At 44.4% G+C, this 15,000-nt stretch overlaps 3 protein-coding genes and 4 non-coding genes across 13 annotated transcripts in view; 3 read left to right on the top strand and 4 right to left on the bottom strand.

Moving 5' to 3' along the window:
• The window catches only part of aurkb (aurora kinase B), an 8,652-nt gene extending 5,539 nt beyond the window's left edge, over positions 1-3,113 (bottom strand). Inside the window, exons 1-5 of one of the 2 annotated variants that reach the window (XM_061248082.1) lie at positions 3,016-3,113; positions 2,113-2,151; positions 1,739-1,811; positions 1,468-1,510; positions 897-1,085 (exon numbers count right to left, since the gene is read on the bottom strand). In XM_061248082.1, the coding sequence (XP_061104066.1) occupies positions 897-1,085; positions 1,468-1,510; positions 1,739-1,811; positions 2,113-2,151; positions 3,016-3,021 (350 nt within the window). In that variant the 5' untranslated portion in view covers positions 3,022-3,113. The remainder of the gene's footprint in view (positions 1-896; positions 1,086-1,467; positions 1,511-1,738; positions 1,812-2,112; positions 2,152-3,015) is intronic. The other variant, XM_061248080.1, reaches the window with a different exon arrangement.
• A 2,698-nt stretch (positions 3,114-5,811) lies between these two features.
• Positions 5,812-10,987, bottom strand: LOC133133223 (transmembrane protein 107-like). 6 transcript variants are annotated; one of them, XM_061249321.1, is made up of 6 exons: positions 10,979-10,987; positions 9,992-10,100; positions 9,504-9,571; positions 9,077-9,177; positions 7,614-7,710; positions 5,812-6,486 (listed from the first exon to the last, which is right to left on the bottom strand). In XM_061249321.1, the coding sequence occupies exons 2-6, from the start codon at positions 10,076-10,078 to the stop codon at positions 6,417-6,419; spliced, it is 423 nt and encodes a 140-aa protein (XP_061105305.1). In that variant the 5' UTR covers positions 10,079-10,100; positions 10,979-10,987; the 3' UTR covers positions 5,812-6,416. The 6 variants fall into 6 exon arrangements, with proteins under 6 accessions (XP_061105305.1, XP_061105303.1, XP_061105301.1 ...); XM_061249319.1 differs by lacking the exon at positions 10,979-10,987 and adding an exon at positions 10,742-10,874; XM_061249317.1 differs by lacking the exon at positions 10,979-10,987 and adding an exon at positions 10,239-10,766.
• A 286-nt stretch (positions 10,988-11,273) lies between these two features.
• LOC133134186 (U8 small nucleolar RNA) lies at positions 11,274-11,407 on the top strand. The gene has a single exon (XR_009709295.1). It is a non-coding gene; the product is annotated as a U8 small nucleolar RNA (small nucleolar RNA).
• A 226-nt stretch (positions 11,408-11,633) lies between these two features.
• On the top strand, positions 11,634-11,715 carry trnas-gcu (transfer RNA serine (anticodon GCU)). Its single transcript has one exon. It is a non-coding gene; the product is annotated as a tRNA-Ser (tRNA).
• A 237-nt stretch (positions 11,716-11,952) lies between these two features.
• On the top strand, positions 11,953-12,026 carry trnat-agu (transfer RNA threonine (anticodon AGU)). Its single transcript has one exon. It is a non-coding gene; the product is annotated as a tRNA-Thr (tRNA).
• Positions 12,027-12,381: 355 nt separating this feature from the next.
• trnal-uag (transfer RNA leucine (anticodon UAG)) lies at positions 12,382-12,463 on the bottom strand. The gene has a single exon. It is a non-coding gene; the product is annotated as a tRNA-Leu (tRNA).
• Positions 12,464-14,626: 2,163 nt separating this feature from the next.
• and3 (actinodin3) overlaps positions 14,627-15,000 on the bottom strand; it is a 4,005-nt gene continuing 3,631 nt past the window's right edge. The window contains 2 exon segments of the mRNA XM_061249707.1: positions 14,627-14,992; positions 14,994-15,000. The exon segment at positions 14,994-15,000 is cut by the window's right edge and continues 169 nt beyond it. Of these exon segments, the coding sequence (XP_061105691.1) occupies positions 14,627-14,992; positions 14,994-15,000 (373 nt within the window).

The following is a 15,000-nucleotide window of genomic DNA, read 5'->3' as shown; positions in this document are numbered from 1 at the left end:
CGAAACACGCCTCCAGAATCCAGGCATCACTGAACAGGAACTCAGCAGTGTGTGAAACACTGTGGTTATTAGTAACTTTGCAGAAATATGAACCCTACGAAAATAATACAATTCAGCAGCAAAGGCGACTAGCATTGAAGAGTATAGGATACTGGTGTAGAATAGCACAGGCGAGTGGTATAGGATACTGGTGTAGAATAGCACAGGCGAGTGGTATAGGACACTGGTGTAGAATAGCACAGGTGAGTGGTATAGGACACTGGTGTAGAATAGCACAGGTGAGTGGTATAGGACACTGGTGTAGAATAGCACAGGTGAGTGGTATAGGACACTGGTGTAGAATAGCACAGGTGAGTGGTATAGGACACTGGTGTAGAATAGCACAGGTGAGTGGTATAGGACACTGGTGTAGAATAGCACAGGTGAGTGGTATAGGACACTGGTGTAGAATAGCACAGGTGAGTGGTATAGGACACTGGTGTAGAATAGCACAGGTGAGTGGTATAGGACACTGGTGTAGAATAGCACAGGTGAGTGGTATAGGATACTGGTGTAGAATAGCACAGGCGAGTGGTATAGGATACTGGTGTAGAATAGCACAGGTGAGTGGTATAGGATACTGGTGTAGAATAGCACAGGTGAGTGGTATAGGATACTGGTGTAGAATAGCACAGGCGAGTGGTATAGGATACTGGTGTAGAATAGCACAGGTGAGTGGTATAGGATACTGGTGTAGAATAGCACAGGCGAGTGGTATAGGATACTGGTGTAGAATAGCACAGGTGAGTGGTATAGGATACTGGTGTAGAATAGCACAGGCGAGTGGTATAGGATACTGGTGTAGAATAGCACAGGTGAGTGGTATAGGCGGCACAGGGCGTGGCAGGGGCACTCACTTGAGGTGGGACTGGATCTCGATCTCCCTGCGGAGCTGGTGTTCTACCCCCTCCTTCTCCATCTGGGACTTGAACAGCACCTTCAGCGCCACGATGAAGTTCAGCTTCTTCTCCCGCGCCAGGTACACGTTCCCAAACTTCCCCTTTCCCAGCGGCCGGCCGATGTCAAAGTTATTGATGGTAAACTTTCTACAGACGGAGTCGTTTCAAGGTTTAGTGTTGCTGTACCCCATAGCGTCCCCAGTCAAAACAAAATAATTTGTGAACGTTCAACACATTAAAAATGCATACTTAAGGATTTATTTAATGCAACAGTATGGGCTAGTTTTGTCACGCAAACGCAGTTTAAAAGGCACAGCGGTAGAACAACACTACAGCACTGCTACAGTGGCTGATTACATTGATGGACAATCATTATGGGCACCAACGCCATTAGACCCAGCCTGGCGAGAAAGACGGGTGCGTGTCATTCATCACATTTTCGGCCTTTTGTGACCTCCAGTAGGAACACGTTCATGCGATTGGAGGACTGAATTGCAAATATAAGGCTTCACACATGCAAGTAACTCACGGGGATTCAGACGCGCTGGGCTGCACAGCCACCCGGCCCGGTCCTGCGCAAAAACACAAAGCCAAATTCAGCGCTGAACTCAAAACAGCAAAACAATGAATTATGCATTATGAATTCCGGCATTGGCCCAACAAGACAAAACATGTGATCAGGCAAGTATTAAGGAGTAATTACTGAACTTTGTCGTGGTCAACCGCTGGAGACATATAATGCAAATGGAAACTAAACGGTTTGGTGTAACACAATGAGAACCGGGCCATTTTAAACGGACCTGGGATATGGACTTCGGACCCCGGGTTCTTCAGAACCCTCTGCGGCCCCATCTGTGAGGCCGGCGTGGTGAACTGCCAAAAAAGAGAAATTGCATCAGAATACCAAACAACGGGGCAAAACAAATAAAAATCAGAAGGAGCAAATTGTTGTTGTAATCTGCTATTCAGTACGTTCAGCTAGCTGCGAATATCCATTGACAAGATAACGGTGACATGCTGTGGATTTTAACAACTTAGCTAAAAGTCATTCTCTTTTCACGTAAGCAAACTCGAGAACAATTTCAGTGGACGGCGTAGATTCTACAGAAACCATCCTCCTGCTTTCATCCATTCACTCATTAATTAACGTTAGCCAATTATTTTCCATCTGTACCTGTCTCTGGAGTCCTTTGGGGTCGTAGTTCTCCTTGTTCTGCGTGGAATAAACGCAACAAATGTTTAAGAATAAAAAGCAATATTTTATGTTCAAACTAAAAACGCACCATCTTGTGGACCAAAATAATCGCTCCAGAAAGGGCGGGTTAGAAAATGGCTGGTTAGCACGACGTATCAAATAAGAGTTCACTCATACCTATCAAGATAAGCTAACCTTAGCTAGTTAGGGATTTATTTTATGATTGAAACTTAAGCTCGCATTACCTTATCTAGCTAGCTGACGTTTGGCAGTTAGACAAATCGTCAGAAACACTGCTACCTAGCTATTTATACGTTAGCGAAGTTAGCTCCAAGTAGGCAGCCACCTAGCTTTAGCGCTAACGTCACCTAGCCAAGTTAACGACATTCCCTAGTTAGCCATGTTACTATGTTAGTAAATGTTAGCTATCCACCGGTCTGTGTTAAACTGACATCCAAACAATACATCGATGACACGGCAGTTTAATCGTTTAGATCGCTAAGTCCATCTTTAACAATCAATTTGGCATAAGAAGCAAACAGGTAGCCAACATGCTAACGTTAGCTAGGGAAGGACCCAACGTTAAGCAGGCTGCACACACTAATTCGCAAGATATATTGAAATTCTCATTACGCCTGGCTTCCCTTAGCCAGGTTAAATTGTACCCCTACTAAATGAAAACAGCAAGTCGTTAACTTTAGTTGTGCAGCAACAGCATTGGCTCGCGACCATCAGCTAGCTAAATTATCTCCTAAAACGGAAAAAAACACTTAAATCCGACCAATCTAAAACAATAAACCTGTAACTTGCATAAAGCACAATAAAACATTGACGATTACATGTAGTTAGATTGCAGTTCCTTAATAAAAACAGCTGCGTTACCTGCATGTTGAGGCGAATTGTGTGCTTAAAAAAAAATCCTTTAAAAGACCCCTTCACACAACGTCGCACAGCGCCAAGTTTTTCAAAACCCGCAGGTCGGTGCTCTGATTGGGCCTCCTTTCAAACACGTGACCTCTTAGCACACCCGCCGGTCCAATGGCCTGAGCACAGCGCTTTTCAGTTTTCCAGCCGGCAGACGAATGTGGTTTCATGCCTTATACCGCCAGCAGCAAACCACAAACAAGCAACAAACCACAAACAAACCAATTTCTGTAACATGGAAATGATGTGTTTATATTGTTTATATTATATTATATTGTTTATATTGTCTTCGTGGTGTTTCATTCAGTATTGTACTATGATTAGTGATTGGTCATGATGTTTAGTACTATTTACTATTTACTAGTACTATTTAGTGTTATTTAAAAAAACATTTAATTGTTAAAAAAATTGTTGTGTGTGCGCACTGTGTACATGAAGGCAAGTAAAAACAAACAGTGTACTTTTAGGGTTTTTACAGTGCATCCGGAAAGTATTCACAGCGCTTCACTTTTTCCAGCCTTATTACAAAATTGATTAAATTCATTTTTTTCCCTCCAAATTCTACACACAATACCCCATAATGACAATGTGAAAAAAGTTATTTTGAGATTTTTGCAAATGTATTAAAAATAAAAAACAAAGAAATCACATGTACATAAGTATTCACAGCCTTTGCCATGAAGCTCAAAATTGAGCTCAGGTGCATCCTGTTTCCACTGATCAACCTTGAGATGTTTCTACAGCTTAATTGGAGTCCACCTGTGGTGATTTGGAAAGGCACACACCTGTCTATATAAGGTCCCACAGTTGACAGTGCATGTCGGGAGCACAAACCAAGCATGAAGTCAAAGGAATTGTCTCGAGGCACAAATCTGGGGGAAGGGTACAGAAAAATTTCTGCTGCTTTGAAGGTCCCAATGAGCACAGTGGCCTCCATCATCCATAAATGGAAGAAGTTCGGAACCACCAGGACTCTTCCTAGAGCTGGCTGCCCGTCTAAACTGAGCAATCGGGGGAGAAGGGCATTAGTCAGGGAGGTGACCAACAACCCAATGGTCACTCTCAGAGCTCCAGCATTCCTCTGTGGAGAGAGGAGAACCTTCCAGAAGGACAACCATCTCTGCAGCAATCCACCAATCAGGCCTGTATGGTAGAGTGGCCAGACGGAAGCCACTCCTTCATAAAAGGCACATGGCAGCCCACCTGAAGGACTCTCAGACCATGAGAAACAAAATTCTCTGGTCTGATGAGACAAAGATTGAACTTTTTGGCGTGAATGCCAGGTGTCATATTTGGAGGAAACCAGGCACCGCTCATCACCTGGCCAATACCATCCCTACAGTGAAGCATGGTGGTGGCAGCATCATGCTGTGGGGATGTTTTTCAGTGGAGAACTACTGGGAGACTACTCAGGATTGAGGGAAAGATGAATGCAGCAATGTACAGAGACATCCTGGATGAAAACCTGCTCCAGAGTGCTCTTGACCTCAGACTGGGGCGACGGTCCATCTTTCAGCAGAACAACGACCCTAAGCACACAGCCAAGATATCAAAGGAGTGGCTTCAGGACAACTCTGCGAATGTCCTTGAGGGGCCCAGCCAGAGTCCAGACTTGAATCCGATTGAACATCTCTGGAGAGATCTGAAAATGGCTGTGCACCGACAATAATAAGGCTGTAACATAACAAAATGTGGGAAAAGTGAAGCGCTGTGAATACTTTCCGGATGCACTGTATGTCCTTAGGAAAGTATGAAATCAGACATCACTACATAGTTGTGGTACACTAAACAGATGACACATTAAAGTTGCTGATCTTACAAAGTTTTGAAAAATATATCCCAGCACTATAATAATCATGAAACAATAAAATGACTATATACAGTGGTGTGAAAAAGTGTTTGCCCTTCCTGATTTCTTAGGTTTAGGTTTAGGGGGCAATCACTTTTTCACACAGGGCCATGTAGGTTTGGATTTTTTTTCTCCCTTAATAAAAACCTTCTTTTACAAACTGCATTTTGTGTTTACTTGTGTTGTCTTTGACTAATATGTAAATTTGTTTGATGATCTGAAACATTTAAGTGTGACAAACATGCAAAAAAATAAATAAAAAGAAATCAGGAAGGGGGCAAACACCTTTTCACACCACTGTACGTGACCATGACATCAATTGGGACAAGCAGATGTAAAAAGGTTTTAACTTACAAATGAAACCGTGACAAAATATAGGAGGCATTTTTTAGAAAAGTTTATTTTTCTTCTATATGTACATGAGAATTAAATGTAAAAAAGCTTCTAAAAAAATCAATCTAAAGCCACCTGAGTGAGTGAGGCTTTTCTCTTTCACAAACATCAGGACATTTCACACATCACTTTTCCATCGTCACAGCCTCCTGTGTCCTTATGGGTAGTGATCTGAAAACTCAAATCTCCCAACAGCACTGATCTGCAGGTCATGGCACAGTACCCAAACAAAACTGCAAGCTTTTATCTTTGCAAGAGGTCACAAAGTCATACATTACATTACATACTCTCAGTGAACACTTTATTAGGCGTTAATTACTTCTTTTTTTGACTTATTGATCTTCGGCTGCTGTAGCCTATCTACTTAGAGGCTCTCATGTTGTATGTTCAGAGATGCTCTTCTGCATACCACTGTTGTAATGTGTGGTTATTTGCATTACTGTCACCTTCCTGTTAGCTTTGACCAGTCTGGCCATTCTCCTCTGACGTCTCTCATTAACAAGGCGTTTCTGTCTGCAGAACTGCTGCTCACTGGATGCTCACTGCAAACTCGAGAGACTGCTATGCCTGAACATTACAGAAGATCAGCAGTTGCTGAGATATTCAAACCATTCTGTCTGGCACCAACAATCATTCCACGGTCAAAGTCATTTCAATCACATTTCTTCCCCATTCTGACATTTGGTCAAACAACAGCTGAAGCTCTTGACCCCGTCTACGTTTTTTAATGCATTTTCTTGCTACCACATGATTGGCTGATTAAATATTTGCATTAACAAATTGGTGTACAGGTCTACCTAATAAATCGCTCACAGGGTATTTATGCGAAACTGAGTTCAGGAAATCTGTGTGTAATAACAGACAAACAGCTTTCTGCTGTAGTTGCCATACTGCACTGGAGTTTCACTTATATTGATTGATTGATTGATTGATTTGAAATCAATGCTGCAGTAGGGCTGGTCCTGTTCAGCCTGAAAGGGGGGTGCTGCCTCTCGCCCCCAGCCGGAGATTGGGATTTGAATCTCGGCGACGTACACATGGTCCCTGTCCCTTTTCCACAGCAGCCTGCGTTTGGAGCTGCTTCCTGAAAGGGTCACCAGCGGGGGGGAGGGGCTCCTCACAGCGCCTTCCTCTTCAGCCCAAATACCGCGATGAAGAGGAAGACTTCCACCAGAGCCGGAAGTGCACTGAGAGAGAGACAGAGAGAGGGGGAGGTACAGAGAGAGGGGGAGAGAGATTGCAACTTCTCAGATCACAAGGGAATGGTGCCGTCTGTGGTCGTTTTCATTAAAAACATACCTTTGTCATTCCACTTCACATCTGACACAATGTTACTCTTGACAAATATTGCCCAAATCTCACAGCATTACATGTGTTGTGTTTGATAAATATTACACAACCTTTAATTTTGTTTGAATCAGTCTCCAACCCCGATTTATTCACCTCTTTATTACACAACACACCATGAAGAGGAACAAACAAGCCTTTTGGAAATATACGCTTATAATATACACTCACTGAGCACTTTATTAGGACCTACTTATTCATGCGCTTAGCTAATCAGCCAATCGTATGGCAGCAGTGCAAGGCATAAAATCATGTAGATACGGGTCAGGAGCTTCAGTTAATGTTTGTATCAACCATCAAAATGGGGAAAAAAAATTTGATCTCAATCAGTTCGACCATGGTAAGATTGTTGGTGCCAGACAGGCTGGTTTGGTTATTTCCGTAACTGCTGATCTCTAAGTGGATAGGCTACAGCAGCAAAAGACTTAATAAATAAGCCTAATAAATAAGGTCTAAATAAAAATAAGCCTAATAAATACCTAATAAAGTGCTCAGTGTATACGGCCCAGTCCAGTCTTTTTCAGCTACATTCTCACTGCTGTGTGGATAGTCATTTAATTCTTTTGTAAATTGTATCGTACATTATGTTACCTGCAGAAGGTAAAAACAACCCAATAGGTCCAGCACTCCCATTTCTGGAAGACGAAGAAGGACAGAGAGACGGAGGCGCTGCAGTGTGCAGCCAGCGCTGGAGGGAGTGCTGGTCAGGGAAAAAGCTCCAATGCAGTGCATTATGGGTAGCAGGGCCAGGCCCACAACACACAGACAGCTGGGCTGAGCCACACTGACCTGCAGAACCCAGGATCCACAGTCACAGGCACACTGACCTGCAGAACCCAGGATCCACAGTGACAGGCACACTGACCTGCAGAACCCAGGATCCACAGTGACACTGACCTACAGAACCCAGGATCCACAGTCACAGGCACACTGACCTGCAGAACCCAGGATCCACAGTGACACTGACCTGCAGAAGCCCAGGATCCACCAGTAGACGTGGCAGGGCCACTGCTCAAACAGGAAGAAGAGCAGGGACACTGAGGCGCTCGCATGGGCCGCTGTGGCTGCAGGATGCGGTCAGGGAACTGTAACCTAGATACCTAACCCCAGCACATACCTGTGTAACACACTAACCCCAGCACATACCTGTGTAACACACTAACCCCAGCACATACCTGTGTAACACACTAACCCCAGCACACACCTGTGTAACACACTAACCCCAGCACACACCTGTGTAACACAGATACCTAACCCCAGCACATACCTGTGTAACACACTAACCCCAGCACATACCTGTGTAACACACTAACACCAGCACACACCTGTTTAACACACTAACACCAGCACACACCTGTGTAACACAGATACCTAACCCCAGCACATACCTGTTTAACACACTAACACCAGCACACACCTGTGTAACACAGATACCTAACCCCAGCACATACCTGTGTAACCTAGATACCTAACCCCAGCACACACCTGTTTAACACACTAACACCAGCACACACCTGTTTAACACACTAACACCAGCACACACCTGTGTAACACAGATACCTAACCCCAGCACATACCTGTGTAACACACTAACACCAGCACACACCTGTTTAACACACTAACACCAGCACACACCTGTTTAACACACTAACACCAGCACACACCTGTGTAACCTAGATACCTAACCCCAGCACACACCTGTTTAACACACTAACACCAGCACACACCTGTGAAACACAGATACCTAACACCAGCACACACCTGTTTAACACACTAACACCAGCACACACCTGTTTAACACACTAACCCCAGCACACACCTGTGTAACACACTAACACCAGCACACACCTGTGTAACACAGATACCTAACCCCAGCACATACCTGTGTAACACACTAACACCAGCACACACCTGTGTAACCTAGATACCTAACCCCAGCACACACCTGTTTAACACACTAACACCAGCACACACCTGTGTAACACCTAGATACCTAACCCCAGCACACACCTGTGTAACCTAGATACCTAACCCCAGCACACACCTGTGTAACACATAGATACCTAACTCCAGCACACACCTGTGTAACACCTAGATACCTAACCCCAGCACACACCTGTGTAACACTAACCCCAGCACACACCTGTGTAACAGATACCTAACCCCAGCACACACCTGTGTAACACACTAACAGTAACGCACTAACCCCAGTGCATATCAAACACAGGCAAAATGTGCAGTTAATGTTGTGCTGTGGGACAGTGAAGAGCATGCATGTGAGAGTGTGTGAGAGTGAGAGTGTGTGAGTGTGAGAGTGTGTGAGAGTGAGAGTGTGTGAGTGTGAGAATGTGTGTGTGAGTGTGTGAGTGTGTATTTCTCTGCATGTGTGAGAGCATGGCTGCAGAGAGAGGGGGATTGTGGGAAGGATACACAGGAGGCTCTGGCTGGAGTTGAACATGGACACTCCAGAGAAGAACCCGGCCAGCTCCACTGCAAACAGGCCCAGCGTCACTGACAGCCCCACCACCAGCCTGGAACACACAGTAGACCGTGACTGCAGAGAGAGTGTGAGTGTGTGTGTGTGTGTGTGTGTGTGTGAGAGTGTGTGTGAGTGAGTGAGTGTGTGTGTGAGTGTGTGTGTGAGAGAGTGTGTGTGTGTGTGAGTGAGTGTGTGTGTGAGTGTGAGTGTGTGTGAGAGTGTGTGTGAGTGAGTGAGTGTGTGTGTGAGTGTGTGTGTGAGAGAGTGTGTGTGTGTGAGTGAGTGAGTGTGTGTGAGAGTGTGTGTGTGTGAGTGAGTGTGTGAGTGAGTGTGTGAGTGAGTGAGTGTGTATGTGAGTGTGTGTGAATGATCTCTTACTCTATGTCCTTGTTGTTGAACTCCTCCTGTGTGAACTCCAGAGGTAGGCAGGCTTGAACAGTACTCTCCTGAAAGTAACAGAAACACAACAGACATGTACTTCTGCTCAAAGTCATTGTGGATTTGAACGCCCGGAATGCAACCTAAAATGTACAGTTGTACTATAACTGTTATATTATTATAATAGTTGATCAAATTCATTTATTACAATAGAAAGATTGTCAAACTCAACTTGCTGCTCTACAGTTGAACTGTTCAGCAATTCAGGTAACAGTGCCTGCCAGGTCAGCCAGCCAGATCCGCAAAACTAAGCAGGTTAGACTCGGAGCCTACATATTTTTGGATGTTTAACATCCATTGAAAGAATACTGGATAGTGGTGGATGTACTGCAGAGGGAAAAACCTTAAGCTCCGGTCACGTGCGTTGGTGTAAATGTGACAAATACACAGCTACCGGCTATGTCATATTAGCATGTTTAAGGTCCTACCCGCGACCAGAAAATGGTGATGACGATGACCAGATGCGCCGTCAGGGTGAGAAACCGGGCCGGTATCAAACCGTGTACTGCGGCCATAACGCCACGTAGCCCAGGAGCACTTTTGACACAAAAAGAAAATAACAAGTGGACGTTTGCTAACTTGCACTTACAGTTCTGTAATGGTACACACAGAATATTACATATTTTATATAAGCAGCAGTAGTTAAGTACTTTATAAACAGCAAGCTAATGTTACCTTTATACAGTAGTTCCCTCACGTTATTATTTAGCTATCAGGGATTATGTTTTTAATTTTAGTTTTTTAAGTCAATTGTTGGACTAAATACCTACGTTAATGTTAGCTAAGTTGCACCCGACGATTAGTCTACCTTTCAATTGGGCAATGACGTATAGGCTGACGCTAGCACTGTGAGAAAGGTATTCCGCTAACGTTATAGTTACCGTTAAATATGTTATCACTACCGTGCGCATATGACAGCTACACACGACTCTGCAATGTAAGGTAGCGTTAGCTGGACTAAACCTAAAATACAAGTTGGCAGGCGACGGTTGGTAGCGAAAGCTTGCTAATTAGGCTAGCTACATGACAACAGCATGACAAATTAATCAAACCTAAGATGTTTAACATTTATATTGCCTTCGCTAGTTAAGACATTATGCCACTGCTGTCGACAACTGAAACAGTATTTAGCGAATAGCGAGCGCACTAAATAACAAACAAAAGCGTGCTAACATTACCAACGGACACAACGCAGTCAGACTCGTTGCTACAGCAACTGATGTGAACTGGTTCTATCGCGAGATTTTGCATTTGTTACATTTTGAAACATTTTCGTGATTAAACCCATAGACGCTTTATGCGGGTGGTCGGATAACACATGTAAATATATATAAGTGGAACTATATCCCGTTAATGCTTTGTCTTTTTTCATTAATTGTGCATAATCTGAAAGTGCACATGTTCTGAAAACGTACCAATCGTGACGCCGCTGGTCCTGGGCTATGCAAAAATTATTGGCGCACAGAGTTATGGGATTCTTAGTAGAATTTCAATGCGATACACTTACACGCGTTTACATTTGCGCTATAACACACACTCATACCGCATTTTGATGTAACACATCTTTGGATAAAAGTGTCCCCTGAATAACACATTTTCTTCTTTAAATTATGTAAAGACGCTTTTGACTTAGACTTCTTTCAGGTATATCAACCATAGCTGAACTGACAACCCTCTGGAATACCACAGTTCCGCGCGCATTTCAGAGTATCGTCAGTGAGGTACATCCTTACCTGTTACTTCAGAAATGGAGTTACAGAAAATGATGAATGGACAATATGACATGTGATTATTGTGTCTTTGGGTATAGGAGAACTGCAACACTCCTATATCCCCATTCTGATTATCACTGACGATATGCTGTTCGTATAAATAAGTCTAAAAATTAGGTAGGTTTTGTGTAGCTATCGCATTATGTGCGTAGTGTGCAATACTGCGAAGTGATCTGTGGGGTGTATGTTGTGTCAAACGGTTTAATTATTATTGGCCAGACAGGCCGAGGTTAAGCTCATACGTTTGAACCAGAATATGTAACTTTTTTTAATGGGGTTTCGGCGACGTTGGCCACCAGACGAGGTGGCCGAGTGGTTAAGGCGATGGACTGCTAATCCATTGTGCTCTGCACGCGTGGGTTCGAATCCCATCCTCGTCGGATTTTGTTCCTTGTCAAATTCGCTGATAGATAAGAATGAAGAAACTGTTATTACTGACTTCATTAATGCTAGCGAAAGTGAAACTAATACAAAATTAATTTTCTGAAAACTTGTGCCACATGTGATTCAGCAGACTAGGAACATAATACTTACGGCGAAACGCTTATTTTGAAATGAATACTGAAATTAATTGTGGGTTTGCTGAAAAACCTAAAATAAGAGCTCTTGAATCATCGGGCGCCGTGGCTTAGTTGGTTAAAGCGCCTGTCTAGTAAACAGGAGATCCTGGGTTCGAATCCCAGCGGTGCCTTTTAACGGCCCTCAAAGCCTTTTTAACACAGATTCTAGAGTGACTTGCCAATTAGTGCCAGAAGCACATACATTCACAGCGCAAGCTCTACTAGGCGAGTAAAAGCGTGCAAACATGACAGAAATGCAATATACTGACATCAAATCAGATCAGCCCAGAAAAATGTTTTTTAAATAGTTGATTACAGGGGCAGAGCAGAAGGATGATAATTCAACAGTGGACAGACGGATCCTAAAGTTACTTAAGAAGCTGTACGTTGTCTACTGTCCTATAATTACAAAATTATCACTGCGACTACGGATCTTTAAATGGCCGGTAATTTATCAAGAATCATTGAATGTACAAAATCGTTCGTTGGCAGCGGTGGGATTCGAACCCACGCCTCCAGAGAGACTGGAGCCTAAATCCAGCGCCTTAGACCGCTCGGCCACGCTACCAATGAGAGAAGGTGTGGCTTGGCACACACAGAAACATGCGTCCGAGTCTGCTATCTTCTAATATCAGTTATTATTAGACAATCCAAATCCCGCTGTTTCAAATGTATTTAACTACAGTGTAATTGCTGTTTTAAACATATATTGGCTTGGCAAACGAATGACATTGCTTCAATTTAAACATCCATCTTCTTTCGACTTAGGTTAAATGTCATGTATTCCATCACCATACTCGAGACTGACAACTATGCAATAAGCTATATACCATCTTCTGTTCGAAGTAACCTCAAGATAAGTTGCAGCCTATGGTGTAGTATTTGTGTTTTCCACAGTTTCCACATTAGTAAATGCTGGACAGCACTACCATTTTGCCCTCTTGTGGCCGAATGAAGACGCCATTCCCAGAGACAAGATGGCGCCGAGTGATACAATCATGGTGATCCGTTGTGTTACTGTACATCCTAGAAATACAATTTGCCCTGCCAATGGTTGTTTTGGTCACGGATTGACCTTGAAAAGGTAAAAACAACAAAGGCAAACGCATCATTTTTGTTGGGAATAAAGGTGTAATAGTCATATTTTAGAGATCACGCGATTGTGTTAAATACTGCACGTCGTTTCTTCTGGCTTACGATTTCACAGCTAACTTGAGTTGCTACTTCATCTACCCTGAAACCTTTCAGTTGGTCAAGAAAATAGTTAAATTTTTAAAAAGAAGAGCGCCGTTCAAAATGAAGACAGAGAATTCCTCATCTTTAGGCCACAGGATGTCACTGTTGTTTATACGTTTTTTTATTTGGTCCGCACTTGAGTGGCTACCCGAGCCACTCAAGGGCTCGGGTAGCCGCCATCTTACAGTTAGCAGACAGCATCCCGAGTCCAGGGGCGCGCAGTCTTGTCCGGAAGGGCCAGTGCTGGTGCAGTTTTTGTTCTAGCCCAGTATTAAGACACCAGATTCTGCTTATTAAGGTCTTGATTAAGGACTGTGAAAAGTTAATTAGTTGAATCAGGTGTTGCAGCGCTGGGCTAAAACAAAAACCTGCACCCATACCGGCCCTTTCTGGATAAGATTGGACAGCCCTGCAATAGTGTGTATGAGGGTGATCTGGATGTGGTGTGTTTGGGGTTTTTTTCAGGAAGTGGGGGGTGGGGGGTTGGTGGGTTCAAGCACAGCAGGTGTCAGTTATTTGGGTAATAAAGTTTTTTAAGAGCCAGTAAAGATTCAGAACACAGACCCCCCATTCATTTACCCTTTCATTACCACTCCTCCACCATTCACTCCATCATTACAGAAAACAGGCGCTTCTGAATTACAAACACACAGACAGACACACAGACAGACACACACACACACACACACACAGACATAGACACACACAAACACACACAAACACAGACAGACATAGACACATAAACACACACAGACACACACAAACACACACAAACACACAGACAGACACGCACACACACACACACGTTTCAGAGCGCAGAGATCTGATTCGCATTGAAAGCGCCTCTCACAGCAAGACACTAAAATAAGCACAGACCACTCAATCAAGTAAAATCCATATCAGGATGCTCTTTTATTTTTTTCTGTGTTATCAATCCAAATCATATCTGGTTGAAGGTTTTGTTGGTGCTGAACTGTGTTGCGGATGAGAGCTAACAGAGGATGTATGTGTGGGAACCTCAAGCTTAATCTACTATCCGGACACAGACTGAGGGGCTAAAATGACAAGAAAACCCAGCAAAACAGAACTGAGTGAACGGCTCACAGGTCAAACATTAAAATGAGAAATGTCTGTCTGTAAGGAGGAGGTCACACGGAACCAGAACACAGGACCTGAGCCTTACACTGACCACAACACAGCCACACTGAGCTGCGCGTGTGTGTGTGTGCGCGTGCACATGTGCGTGCGCATGTGTGTGTGTGCGTGCATGTGTGTGCGTGTACAACAGAATGGAACAGTGAAACTGCCCATTAATATATGAGCGCAGGTTCCCCTGTGTCTGGACTAGAAAGTTTATCCCTGTGTCTGTACCAGAGTGTACAGGTGTGTGAATGTGTCTGCACTGCTGGTTTCTCTCTGTCTGCAATACAGGTTCCTGTATTTTCTCCGGCTGGTTTCTCTGTGGGTGTGGCGGCTCAGAGAAGGACCTGGAAGCTTACTCTGGGTCGGGGGCAGGGTTGGAGTACAGGTATGGGTCGAACAGCTCACGGCGGTAGTCATGCAGGAATGGGGCGGGTTTTTTACCCTTGCCGGGGGGCCTGGGTTCAAGGACGGGCGTGGCCTCTTCGCCCTCCACTGCCTCTGTCTCGGTGGGGGGCGGGGGTGGGGGGGTCTTGGGTTTGACCGGCCGTGGGGGGTGGTCGATCAGACAGTCCGGGTCCCAGTAGTGGTCGCAATCATACTCCATTTCCTTATCGATCACAGGTGGAGGCGGAGGGAGAGATTTTTTAGGGGCCGGGGGTGGAGGAGGGGGGGCGGGGGGGTCTGTGGAGGCGGGGGGGGGGCTCCTCAGCAGTTTTGGGTTTGCAG

This window comes from Conger conger, chromosome 7 (assembly GCF_963514075.1).
Source record: "Conger conger chromosome 7, fConCon1.1, whole genome shotgun sequence".
Lineage (NCBI taxonomy): Eukaryota > Metazoa > Chordata > Actinopteri > Anguilliformes > Congridae > Conger > Conger conger.
Note: the sequence above shows the minus strand (reverse complement) of the source record. Positions and strands in the feature narration are given on the sequence as shown.